Source organism: Scomber scombrus, chromosome 5 (genome assembly GCF_963691925.1).
Source record: "Scomber scombrus chromosome 5, fScoSco1.1, whole genome shotgun sequence".
Classification (NCBI taxonomy): domain Eukaryota; kingdom Metazoa; phylum Chordata; class Actinopteri; order Scombriformes; family Scombridae; genus Scomber; species Scomber scombrus.
The window spans coordinates 29,419,597-29,433,421 of NC_084974.1; the positions used below are offsets into that span (position 1 = coordinate 29,419,597).

The 13,825-nt window shown below is 37.5% G+C and overlaps 1 protein-coding gene across 1 annotated transcript; it reads left to right on the forward strand.

Moving 5' to 3' along the window:
* On the forward strand, positions 1–3,774 carry LOC133981035 (uncharacterized). Its single transcript, XM_062419923.1, has 3 exons — positions 1–58; positions 2,102–2,576; positions 3,432–3,774. Exons 1-3 carry the CDS (start codon positions 1–3, stop codon positions 3,772–3,774), a joined length of 876 nt encoding a protein of 291 aa, XP_062275907.1.
* Positions 3,775–13,825: the final 10,051 nt, after the last annotated feature.

The window sequence follows — 13,825 nt, forward strand, 5'->3', positions numbered from 1 at the left end:
ATGGCACACATGAAAACCCTGCTGAGACGCCTGCTGGTCGTCCTACTGCTACTAACAGGTGAGCTTTATTTCTTCTGATTTTGTTTCCACGTCTGTTTTTCTGTAGTTTGATCCAAGTTTTTATTTAAGTTGCAGCCAACATCACTCAGTTTAAGTATTTCTGAGTTTCTCTTTTATTGGACAGTAGATTTTTGACAGTATTTGTTATTTATATAAACAAACACACACACAATATGCATTTGTTAATATGTCTGTATCTCTCATAAATCTCTCCAGACACTACAGGTTCATACTTTTAATGATGGAAAAAGTGGCAGATTTTCCTGTTGAGACTTGAAACCCAATGAGATATAAATACTTAAACTAACAGCTCAAAAATCACTTACTTTTCTGTCACATCAGATCTGTTTTTTAGCCTTTAAAAATATTCAAATTAAAAAAGTCTGAGAGGAGAAAATCACTCTTTGAATGCACACAACTTTAAGTCATGCACCAAAAAAAAGGTCTACTGCCACTGTGACAAAAAAAAAGATGGAGCAGTATAGACCTTTACATCCAAGAATAAAAGGGAAAATAAGTGGGGCATGAAATAAATAGATTACATAGATTTTTAACATTATTGGATTGGAGCGCTTTGATTGTTTTGACTATATGAGTCGGTTTCTGTGACATTTAATTGATGAAGATGATTTGGTAAATGGTATTTTTGTGAAGCATCCATTACAAAGATAGCTGGACAAGGTGACGTTATGCTTCTTTTCACATATATACCACTACCGGTCAAAAGTTTTAGAACAACCCAATTTTTCCAGTTTTTTTATTGAAATTCAAACAGTTCAAGTCCAACGAATAGCTTGAAATGGTACAAAGGTAAGTGGTGAACTGCCAAAGGTTTAAAAAAAAAAAAAAGGTAAGGTTACCCAAAACTTAAAATTATACAAAAACTCTTAAAAATGTTGGGGTTTCCTAAAGAGAAATTGCAAAAGTCAAAGTGTCAGTGAGTACAGTTTCCTTCACCATCAAAAAGCACTCAGAAACTGGGGCAAACTCTGAAAGGAAGAGGTCTGGCAGACCCAAAGCCACAACAGAGTCAGAAGACAAGTTTCTGAGAGTCAACAGCTTGCGTGAACAGCTTCAAGCACAGCTTCATAGTGGTCGTAGTCCCTGGTTCTAAATTAATGATGCAGCATTTGTGACATCACCTATATGGAACTTCTGTTGCCACGGTAATAGGTTAGATGCTTTCTTGCTAAGTTAGTCATGTGTATGTATCCAGTTTTATTCCCTAAAAAAACAACAGGGTCGGGATATTTAAAAAAATATATGTTTTTCTGTCTGGCGCCCAACATTTTGAACTATAGGAAACTATTTCAGCCCTTAATGCTACACAACAAAATCTGAAGTATCAAAGATTTCAGTGTCTTTCAGGTCCTTCGTGTCTAACTAACAAAGAGAGGCTCAAACAACGTCCACCAGAGTCCCCACAAATGTGTTTAATAGCAGATAACAGACTTTTAAATATAACTTATTCTCTCTACTCCAATATAGCCTATAACATGTATCTCAGTTGTACTGTAAATAACCTTATCTGTCTATCTATCTTTACTAGTTGCAAGCAGGTTAGACGCAAAACTGCATTTCGTTGTGCTTGTACTTGTACGATGTGCAATGACAATAAAGTGGATTCTAATCTTAAAACCACAAACACCAGTGTGGGCAGACTGGTTTAGACTCACAATGAACACTGCTTTTGATCGTCAGTGTAGATAATGTGGCGTAATCTTCATAACAACTCAACTCATCTCAATATAAATAAACATTGGGATGTCATTGGGTTATTCTTTTTAATTGCCTTTTTTGTTTGCTTGTTTGTTTGGTTTTGTTTACCTGACTTTTCTTCTCTTAATTTTAATGTGCCACTTTTTTCCATTATTCAATATTTTCTGTAATGTTCAAATGATTAACTTAAATGACAAAAAAAGTTCTCTATGCCTGAGCATTTGACATTTTTACTCACAATTATGTGAATTTTTGCAAACATTTTTTTTATTTTTATTTTTATTTTTGCACCTTTACTGACAGACACTGTGTTTTTTTCCAGGTGTGAGCTGCAAAGAAGATACACTGTTTGTGTACAGAAGGATTGGAGGTGAAGCCATCCTACCTTGTACCAACCTGGAGTCTTCGGTCTGCTCCTCCGTCTCCTGGAAACTCTACAAGGGCGGACATGTGACCTACACCACCGAGGTCAACAAAGGGCAGGTGAACAAGGACTCAGACAAATCCAGCCGCATGTCCCTCACATCCAACTGCTCTCTGAACATCCGTGATCTGAAAGTCAAAGATGCCGGCAACTACATATGCATTCTTCATGAACAAACCACCACTAACGTTTATCTGTCCATACTCGCCATCACCACCTCTTCCTCCATCAGTGACCTGCAGCCCGGAGGAAACCTCAGTCTGAACTGCATCCTGTTCTCTTACTACGACGCTGGGAGCTGCAAGGCGTACAGCAAAGTGTTCACGCTCAGCTGGACGGCTGAGGACGGATCTCAGCTGACCGATAACAGCAGGTTGTTATTAGTTTTATATCATTTTTTATTGATAATCATTGTTATATTAGACATGTCATTCCTAACTTCTATGTTTTTGCCTTCTATCCTGTCCTATCCTATCCTATCCTATCCTATCCTATCCTATCCTATCCAATCCTATCCTATCTAATCCTATCCTATCCTATTCCCATTCCTATCCTATATAATCCTATCCATATTCCTTTCTCATCCTATCTAATCCTATCCTATCTCATCCTATCCTATCTTATACTTTTCCCATTCCTATTCCATCCTATCTCATCCTATCCTATCTAATCCTATCCTATCCTATCCTATCCTATCCTATCCTATCCTATCCTATCCTATCCTATCCTATCCTATCCTATCCTATCTAATCCTATCCTATCCTATTCCCATTCCTATCCTATATAATCCTATCCATATTCCTTTCTCATCCTATCTAATCCTATCCTATCTCATCCTATCCTATCTTATACTTTTCCCATTCCTATCCTATCCTATCCATATTCCTCTCTCATCCTATCCTATCCTATCCTATCCTATCCTATTCTTTCCTATCCTATCTTATCCAATCTCATCCTATCCTATCTTATTCCCATTCCTATCCTGTCCTATCCTATCCTATCCTATCCTATCCTTTCCTATCCCATCCTATCTCATCCTTTCCCATCCTATCCTATCCTAACCTTTCCTATCCTATCTTATTCTATCCTATCCTTTCCTATCATATACTATCCTATCTTAAAATAAAAGTAAAATAGTAAGATATAAACAGACCTTATACAGATATATGAAACCCACTGATGGACGACACCTGTGTGATGTTTCTCTGCTGATCTCCCCTCCGTCCAGGGCGACTGACCAAAATCGCTGCAACGTCACTCTGGTCACAGAACTCCAGAGAGAGGACAACATGAGGAGGTGGAGGTGTCAGGTGAACACCACAGAAAGCAGGCCGGCAGCGTTTCTGGATTTCACATCCATCTTTTTATTGGAGCAGCTTCTTCCAACTCCCCAGAACCAGACTGCTGTGGCCCCCGCCTTGGAGTGTCCGATCCATCTGCCCATCAGCCGCATCATGCTCTGTGTGGCTCTGCCGCTCATGGTGATCGTAGTAGGAGTCTTCACACGCAGACCAAACCACCAGAGCGCCAAAAGATCTGCAGCTGGCATTGAGCTGCGGGTGCTCAACTGACTGTCCATCACTGTTATAGGTCCCCATGTTGTTTTGCCTTTAAAATGATTTCACTGCTTTTTCTGCGCCTCGTTTTCAGAGTCATGATTGTACATGTGTTATATTTTGTGTAATAATCTATTTTCACAAAAATGTAAGTTTTCAAACAGGAAAACTGTAAAATAACTTTGGGTGAAATAAATTAGAAATTTAAACGCTGAAAGAAATATTTATTTCTGTGGCTGCAACATTTTGGTGTATTCTTAATGTATTCTTATCAGGAATCAGATTCTTCCCTGCAGAGAAATGGATGGTTGGTCAGTGGAGGAGATTTTTTCCACCTTTTTATGCGATTTTATTGATTGAATGAATAATCAAATGTTGACATAATCAGTAGGTTAATTAATAGTGAAAATAACAATTAATTGCAGCACTAATAACCACAATGTCAAAGTTAAACTATACAAAATAAACAACGTGAGACATTTCTGTTCCATGACCTCATTTCAGGCCTGTTAACATGATAAAATTGTGTTTGTGTGTTATTTTGCATTTTCATTCACAAAATAAATAAATAAATAATGTGTTCAAACAGGAAAAACCCTAAGACAACTTTGGATGACAGGTGAAATGTCAAAAGAAACAGACTCTTGTTTTTGTGGCTGCAACATTTTGGTCACAGGTCAAAGGTCATTTATAAGGCAAGAAAGCACAAAATGGTTCAAGTTAAGAGCTGTCTAGTATATTGTTTTACAAGGATGCTACTGCCATCTATTGGTGAAAAGTAGTATGACTAATGCTCCCCTCAAACACTAGGGGGAGTGTGGTAAAGGTCATGCTGGGTACAGGTTATTTAAGTTCATGCCTTGAATCACAGGTGTTGCTGATGGAGAGAAGCAGATGTCTGGTTGGTTGTATTTGTTGTAACTTTATGTGTAAACGCTTAATGAAAAGTGACATTGGTAAGAAAATAAGTGCAGTATATCTGAAGTATTGGAAAGGACTGAATATAATTTCTGACTACACATCCAAAAAATTAAACCCGTTATTAGCCAGTAGTGGTTAAAGTGTAGGATTTAATCTCTACAGTCTGTACAGTCTATGAAAATTAAAGTTTAAAATAAATACATAATATGAACAAAAAATAAAAACACAAAAAGTAATAAAAACAGGAAGATACATTTATTTTGTAGGAATTAAAAGAATCACATTTTATATTTTAATGAGAAAGTGCTTTGCAGAAGAATAAAATAATGTTAGAGTTTCCATTTGAAAAACATAAAAAGTAAATAAATATTTTTCAACAAATTATTGCACAAATTATACTTTAGGACAAATTAACGTTGGGTTAAAACAGTATTTAATTTAATTTTCTATCAAGAAATCCCTTTCTAAAGTTGGTACTGCTCTGAACTGATGCAGTTTAATGAGGATACTTGCAGTTAAAACTGCTTAATGCTCCTAAAATCTGACACAAAGTCTGTATTAAGACATGGACAGCTTTATGTCTAATATTGTCTTGTTTTGTGATTGAGTCTTAATGCAGCGTATAATTTTAATTGAATCTACACTCTGAACTCGGACACCTGCAACCATGATGGAGTCAAGTTTCAAGGGATTGCATGACATGGCAGCATATTGACAGTCATAATAAGCAGCAATAAAAAACTCAAAAGTGTTGATGCTGATCTTTCTCACACTCTCATCCTGCTGGTTTCTCTCAGCTGATAAGGTCCAAGGTCAAGTTGGATATGCAGAGAAAAAAACACTTCATGGACCCAGAAAGTAAAAAAGATACAGTGACAGACATCTGTTCTCTGAGAAACAAAACTTCTATACTGCTACATTGATGTTTTCTAACACATGAGGAGAATTGATAAAACAAAATCTGAAGGCAAAGTAGAGTCCAGCACAGACAGCGAGTCCAGCTGCTGTCCAATGCAGAGACCTTCCCCGACTCGTTGGTTGTGGTCTCTCAGTAGGTTTCTGAAGTTTGGGCTGATCAACAGCTTCTGTAAAGGACAGAAAAAATAACAATAATTCCACAAATGATGTTATCCCAACATTCAACTCTCAAATCTGGATTGACTGAGTTTGAACTTGGTGATGTTTGTGTCCACATACAGCATATTTTAACAATACAGTGGCTGCTGAGTGCAACCATAAAGTCCAGTCTGTACATCACTGATAACATGCATTAAAAAGGCTTTTTGACTTTTACTGAATCATCTTACCTGTGACATTGAGGCGGCATCTGTCAGAACTCACACCATCATTTGTTTTAACGTCACACATGTACAGACCAGAGTCTTCAGTCCTGAGTCTGGACACATGAAGTCTGATTCGTCCTTCTCTGAGTCCGTCTTTGTCACTCTGAACTCGTCCTGCAAAATGTTCATCCTGAGACTCTGGGACCTCAACACCCTCATGTACATGATACAGGACTGGGTCATTGTGATCAGTAAACATGTCACAGTAGATGTTCAGTGAGGTGGAGGAACTGTCAGGTTTGGTTGTAAACGTCCACTCCAGTGTGATGTTTTGGTTCTCCTCTGCCTGATAGGAGCTCTGTGTCACTTTCACTACAAATGTTCCTGTTGAGGAGACAGAGAGGGAAACTGTTTAAAAATACACCAGTAAAAAAACACTTGATACCAATAATAAATACAATTTAAACAATAATTGAATATAGATCATCAAGAGTTTCTACATGCATTAATAGTCCTGTTGATGTTTTCACTGATATATCACTGATTCTTGAGAATTTGGATAAATTAGGTTTTAATTTTGAAAATAAAAAAACAACAAATATTAAGAAATCTATGCTATATAAAAAATAACTGTTTGGGACATAAATGAACACATTCTTTCATTTAAAGAAACAATAACTTTGATAAATCAGCTGTTTTGGAGAAACAGACTGAAAGCATACTATTTTAAAACAAAAGAAGTTCCATCTGACGGTGGTGACAGAGACTGTGGCGGTGGTGACTTTGTTTTGATTAAATTCTTGAATGAGACAGTTGTGGAAGAACAGTTTTTTTTGGTAGAGCGGTTCTTTATTATCTCTTTAAGTTTATTTTTCAAAGCTTTCATCTTTCTTGAGTATCTTGCTCTTATTTTCTATCTTTCTCTTTCCCCTGCCATTGACTGCCGACTGCATGCTGGCTCCTGTATATTCGGATGCACTGGACTGGTGGAGTTTCAGGGTGTTCTGGGCTCTTGCTGTCTACGTTTCTGTGCCTTTTTCTTACTCCTCTTTTTCTTTCATTAAAATTAATGATAGTTTTTATCTTCCATCTTTGCTTCTCCTTTCTCAGATATTCCTCCTTTAACTCTGGCTCACTATATATTTTTTCCCTCCACTTTATTTGGTATTCCCTGTTTCTTCTCCTTCGCTCATCCACTGACAGCTGCCTCATCATAACTTCCTAAAATGCATATAATGAATATCACTCAGCACCTCATCAGTACATCATCAATTACTATGAAATTGTGTAAAATGACTATTACTATAAATTCATAGATTTGGTAAAATTTTATAAAATTATTATGAAATGGTGTACCTAAATTTATTTTTGTCATTACGTATATATACACATAACTAGGAAATATTGTTGGCCTCTGTGTAGAAGAAAGAAAGGAAAAATTATGTATATCATAAATAAAGAGCTTAAAGAAATATTACAAACCAAATTACTATGTATTGTAATCATAAATTATATTTCATCGTCCAATGAGGAAGATTTGGATGTTTTTGCCAAAGCTGCCATATTATGTGTCATCACACAATCAGACAGAGAACCTGCTGGTGATTGACGTATGATCGTGTTGACAAAAACAATTAGATGACATGCATGAGTTTTCTACAGGAGTCATCTGGTTTTCCTCTGTTGCTATCTACCTCTGACTTCTTCTTAAATTGTTTAAATTTATGTCATAATTTAGAAGAATTCTCTAGACACAAAAGAGACACGTGTTGACACGTCATGGTTGTGACACTGGCAACATCAATATACATTGTGAATCATTTTTTTCCTGTTTCATATCAAATTGTAATGATAAGATCTTGACTGAGGACTCATGATTTTGTAAGTACTGGCCTTACATACAATCAAATAATTTATCAAATTATAAAGAAACATATGAAAAAAAATACATTTGTCAAAACGTCCTCAGATGATCAACCCTGATTATTTTAAATAAGAAATTGGCACTATTCTTATCCAAGCCAAACTAAAGTCATCAAATCTTTTGACTTTTCTCTTTCTGGATGATAAAGTGAGGATGTAAACTAACCAGAGACATAGGAGGTGAGGCTGATAAGCAGAAGGATCCTGCAGATCATCTTCACCCTGTGAGAGGAGACAGAGGAGTTATGAACACATGAGTTCAAAGTTCAGTCATCCCAGGTGAAGATGAGTCAGGTTTCATTCATGCATCACAACAAGTCTTCATGTTCATCATCTTTATTACACATGACTGACTAAAGGACTGCAGACTACAGTTTGTTCCTCTATGAATACATTTTAAAAAGCTTTTCTCAGGTGTGTCTCTGCAGTGACATAATTCGGAAATAACATTGTGCAGGTTAAGTTGAATAAAAATTCAATGTTTCTCACCTGAAATGTTTTTCCTCAAATTTCTGTGCAAAGAATCCACCACTTTCGAGCATTCCCTTCATGTTTTATAAACACTGTGTTGGAATATTTCCTGAACCTGCTCCTCTGCTCACTAGTAGTCTGTTACTGACAGATCTCTGGTCTATCTCACCACCGCTTTAATAGCCTGCAGGCCTCCTGGAGGTGTGGTTTACCTGAGTCTGCTCACAGCATTTCATTTCAAGTCATTTTGTCATTGTTTTCCTCACAGTGGCAGCTAAGTGTTTTCAAAACAGTACGCTTCCTATCAACAATGCCACCATCATATTTTTCCTTTTGTTATGCATAAGTCTCATGTGACAGTTAGTCACAGTGTTGAGTCCAACCTGCATTTATTGTAGTAAAAACCCATCCTATCCAGCTCCAGCTTTTGTTACATGTGAGAGTTGGTGCATGGTGAAGAGTGCATGTCGACACTGGGAAAAGCTGCATTTATTTGTTAGTTTATTGTGTGTGTGTGTGTGTGTGTGTGTGTGTGTGTGTGTGTGTGTGTGTGTGTGTGTGTGTATGTGTGTGTGTGTGTGTGTGTGTGTGTGTGTGTGTGTGTGTGCGTGTGTGTGTGTGTGTGTGTGTGTGTGTGTGTGTGTGTGTGTGTGTGTGTGTGTGTGTGTGTGTGTGAAGGGAAAGTGTATGTATGTGAGGGCCTCAAGCAGCCTGGGAAAATGTATGTCTGAAATGCATATGTAATGTAAGCATGAAAACAAGAACAGTAATTGCAACAACACTTTCTGTTTTGTACACTTTTGGTCACACTACCTCTTTACTGGTCAGATGCATTGCTTTTAGACATGTAGCTACCATTGAAAACACTTTCATTGTGTTTCTAAATATGCAAATGCACTGAAACTGTCAAAGATCAAAACTATCACAGCATAACAGAGGTTAATGGGAGGAAATGGGAAAAGACATGTTCCTCTAAATGTTATCCAAAGCAGAATACACACTCAGTGTAGTGGTTATAACAATAGAAATAACACCTAAACACTAAACACTAAACACAGTGATCAAAACTGTCACAGTTTGCATGTTTCTGTGTCAACTCATTCAGGTTGTGAAAAGGTGCAACTCTCCAAAGCCATGCAAAGAAAATGTTTAACTCTCACTAAGCAATGGTGTGTATGCACCACTCTTAGATGCAACCTAATATATCCCTGTGATGTGAGGGAAAACATTGTATGAATTTATATAAATATTTGTATGAACTTCTGAAAGATTAAAACAATTCTTAAGGATGGGAATTGGTGAGATTTGATTGATACCAGTGCCATTTACAATTCTGCTTATCGGTCTGATTCCTTCCTTCATTAATTCTTGATCAATTGTTTGTGTGAAAAAAAGTTGGCCTACACAGGTTTTCAGTGACAATGCAATTGTTTTATAATCTCCACTGTTCACCAATAACCTTTATGTTGGTCTTTCTATGAGGTTTTTTTCTACTTTTGTGCTTTATGACTGAGCTGTGTAGTTAGCTGCAAGTGGAGCAGTTGTTCCTCTGCTGTGCTTCCTGGTTGTCAATGTGTGTTGTGAAAAATCTCTGCATGAACTTCTTTCTTGGACCTGGACAACTTTTCAGGCTCATGAATCTTTTCTTGCTTAAACCCAAATGTAAAACACCAGCCCCAGAGGACCTGAGAGACTTGACTGGCTCATAGCTGACGAGCATGGAAATATAATTTGGTGCCAGACCAATGAGAGCTTTGTAGACAATCATATATATTATTAGTGAATAAGTAATAGTGTAATTGTTTGTAAACTATCCTTTCACTAAGTCCACCCCTGCTGTGGGCTGTGGGAGAGAAAAAACAGCAAAAATTGAAGCGAGTGAAGCCACTGACACTCACGGATGAAGATATTAGTGGTTTTTGAGGTGTTGGTTTCATTCTGAGTGGAGAGCAAGAACGGACATTTCTTCTCAAGCAACTTTTACTGAGTGTGTTGAATTTTGACTGGGTGAGTTTTATTAAAATATTTTTGAAATTCTATTGATGTGAGGCTTAAGCTGATGTTTTTATTATATTATTTATTATATTATTTATTAAAGTTATTTAATAATATTACAGTTGCATTGGATTCTGTGCCATTTAACTTATGATCTGAATAATGTCGTCTCATTGCTGTACTGAGGTGTAGGTTAATCAGACTTTCACTTTCACTTCTGTATGTACAATGTATAATCATATATTTGTATGTATATTTAAAGTTTTTATGGAACTGAATTTTTTTGTGTTACAGTATATTAATTTTTTCCCAATATTACACAACTTACTGTGCTTACTGACAGTAGCCTAAAAAAGTAATTTGGACTTATGAATGGAACTGCTGATCTTCCGATTAGTGGACGACCGCTCTACCTCCTGTTTTTTTAAATACAGTGATATACTGTCATTAACAATTATATAATAAATGACAATATGTATTTATGTAGTCATCCAGACATTACCTCAGGTGTAAAAAGATGAGGACTTGATGGCTTGTCGAACTGTGTATTGCAGCTGTTAACAGCAAGAAAGTTCATTAATGTTACTGATTTGCATTTACAGCAACTTCCTTTTTAAAATACATGTTCACTATATAAAGTAATTCCACTGTAATGTGCAGATCTTCTCATCATGATGAAGTTGATCCTGTCTCTCGCTCTCATCTGGACTCTCTCCACCACAGGTAAGTTCACTCACTCTTAAAGTCACAGTGAAACAGAAGTTAGAACATCTTTAGTTTCTGCACTGTCACGTATTTCCCAGTCATATGAAGTATTTAAGTGGTGATTTGTTACAAGAGAGATTTAAATCATTTGAGTGAGAGTTAGGCAGGTCAGGGGGCTACAGGGAGAGATGAAATGAAAAATGAAACAAAGAACCACTCAGTAACTGTTAACTGCTAAACTTGTGAAATTCACTAGAACACCTACAGATTCTGTGTGGTTAAAAAAACATGACGACAGAATACACACTCAGTCTTGTGGTTATAAAATGGAAATAACAACTAAATACCAAGATTTAAAACTATTGTTTCCAATCAAATTGCTTCATATCACCAGTTGTCTCAAACATGCAGAGATTTCTGATTCTTCATATGTTTTGATAACAATTTATTGGATTGACTTTTGACTCTCCTCAGATTAACTTTGCATACTGTATTGATGTTAATATGACAAACAGGATTCATGTAGATTGTTTAACTCACCATCTTTTATCTCATAAATTGCAGCTGAAGCTCTCAGTTGTTTGGTTGGTGAAGGGCGTGAGTACAGCTCCCGTCCCTGTAAACCTGCTGATGGTGATGGTTGTGCAGTTATTACCACACAAGGTAACTGTAAAAGTATCGAAATAAGTCTGATTTTTCCTCAATGTATTTCACTGTTTTAGTTTTACATGTTTGAATTACAGTGTTTCATTTGTGTTTGTCTTTACAGAAAAAGTGGGAGGGGTTTTCAAAACATCCACAAAGAGGCTGTGTGTGCCGTCATCCCTGTTCAGTGAAGGATTTCAAACGTTTTCACACAATGTTGGTTATGGACCGACAGTTGTATCTGTTGTTATGTGCAAAACTGATAACTGCAACACTCATCGCATTATGGGTAAGTAAAGAGAAAGGTGTCCGTCTTTAAAGATGCAAAAGCACATTCACATTTAGCATCAATAGTTTTCACAGTGAAGAACAATATGAAAATGGCACGTGTTCTTTTGTCAGTTTCTTCATGTTTCCTGTGTTGTTGTAGACCATACTATGCCAGTGATCAACAGCCTACAGTGTTACACCTGCGATGATCCATCTTCTGCTGTGTGTAATAAGAAAGTACAGTGTGTGAACAAGGAGGACCGCTGCCTTAGTGGGACTGGTGAGCCCTCGTGATCATTTTATGCCTAAAAACACATTATTGCTGCCTTTAAAGTTCCCAACTGCTTCAATCTGAAAAGCTTTTAAAAACTGTGGTCTAACAATGATTTTGTCGTCCACAGTGTCATCCACAGAAAACAACAGCAAAACATTGAATGTCTTGGGATGTGCCTCTGCAAACCTCTGTGAAGTTCCTGCTCGCTTGGAGTTCCTGAAGAGTTTTTCATTCTTTCATCCACCAAAATGTTTTAGAGGCAGCTTCTGTAACTCAGCCCAATACAGTAATTACAACGACACTTTCTGTTTTGTACACTTTTGGTCACACTACCTCTTTACTGTTCAGATGCATTGCTTTTAGACACGTAGCTACCATTGAAGACAGTTTTAACATCAGTATTTCTAAAATCCTGGTTACATCCCTGGTTGGTTTCCGTTGTGTTCTAAAGCTACAAATGCACTGACACAGTATAACAGAGGTTAATCAGAGGAGATGGGAAAGACATGTTCCTCAAAATGATCTCCAAAACTGAATACAGACTCAGTCTTGTGGTTATAAAAATGGAAATAACAACTACATACCAAGATTTAATGGGACGCTGCGGTTATTCTTTGTAATTGCTTTTTTTTGTGTCAAGGTGTGAGCTGCAAAGAAGATACACTGTTTGTGTACAGAAGGATTGGAGGTGAAGCCATCCTGCCTTGTACCAACCTGGAGTCTCCGGTCTGCTCCTCCGTCTCCTGGAAACTCTACAAGGGCGGACATGTGACCTACACCACCGAGGTCAACAAAGGGCAGGTGAACAAGGACTCAGACAAATCCAGCCGCATGTCCCTCACATCCAACTGCTCTCTGAACCTCCGTGACCTGAAGTTCAAAGATGCCGGCAACTACATATGCATGCTTCATGAACAATGCACCACTAACGTTTACCTGTCCATACTCGCCATCACCACCTCTTCCTCCATCAGTGACCTGCAGCCCGGGGGAAACCTCAGTCTGAACTGCATCCTGTTCTCTTACTACGACGCTGGGAGCTGCAAGGCGTACAGCAAAGTGTTCACGCTCAGCTGGACGGCTGAGGACGGATCTCAGCTGACTGATACCAGCAGGTTGTTATTAGTTTTATATCATTTTCTATTTATAACTACTGTTATATTAGACATGTCACTCCTAACATCTATGTTTTTGCCTTCTATCCTGTCCTATCCTATTCATATTTATATCTCATCCTATCCTATCCTAACCTTTCCTATCCTATCCTATCCCATCCTATCTCATCCTATCCTATCCTATCCTATCCTATCCTAACCTATCCTATCCTATCCCATCCCATCCTATCTCATCCTATCCTATCCTATCCTGTCCTATCCCATCCTATCCTATCCTATCCTATCCCATCCTATCCTATCCTATCCTATCCTATCCTATCCTATCCCATCCTATCTCATCCTATCCTATCCTATCCTATCCTAACCTATCCTATCCTATCCTATCCCATCCCATCCTATCTCATCCTATCCTATCCTATCCTGTCCTATCCCATCCTATCCTATCCTATCCTATCCCATCCTAT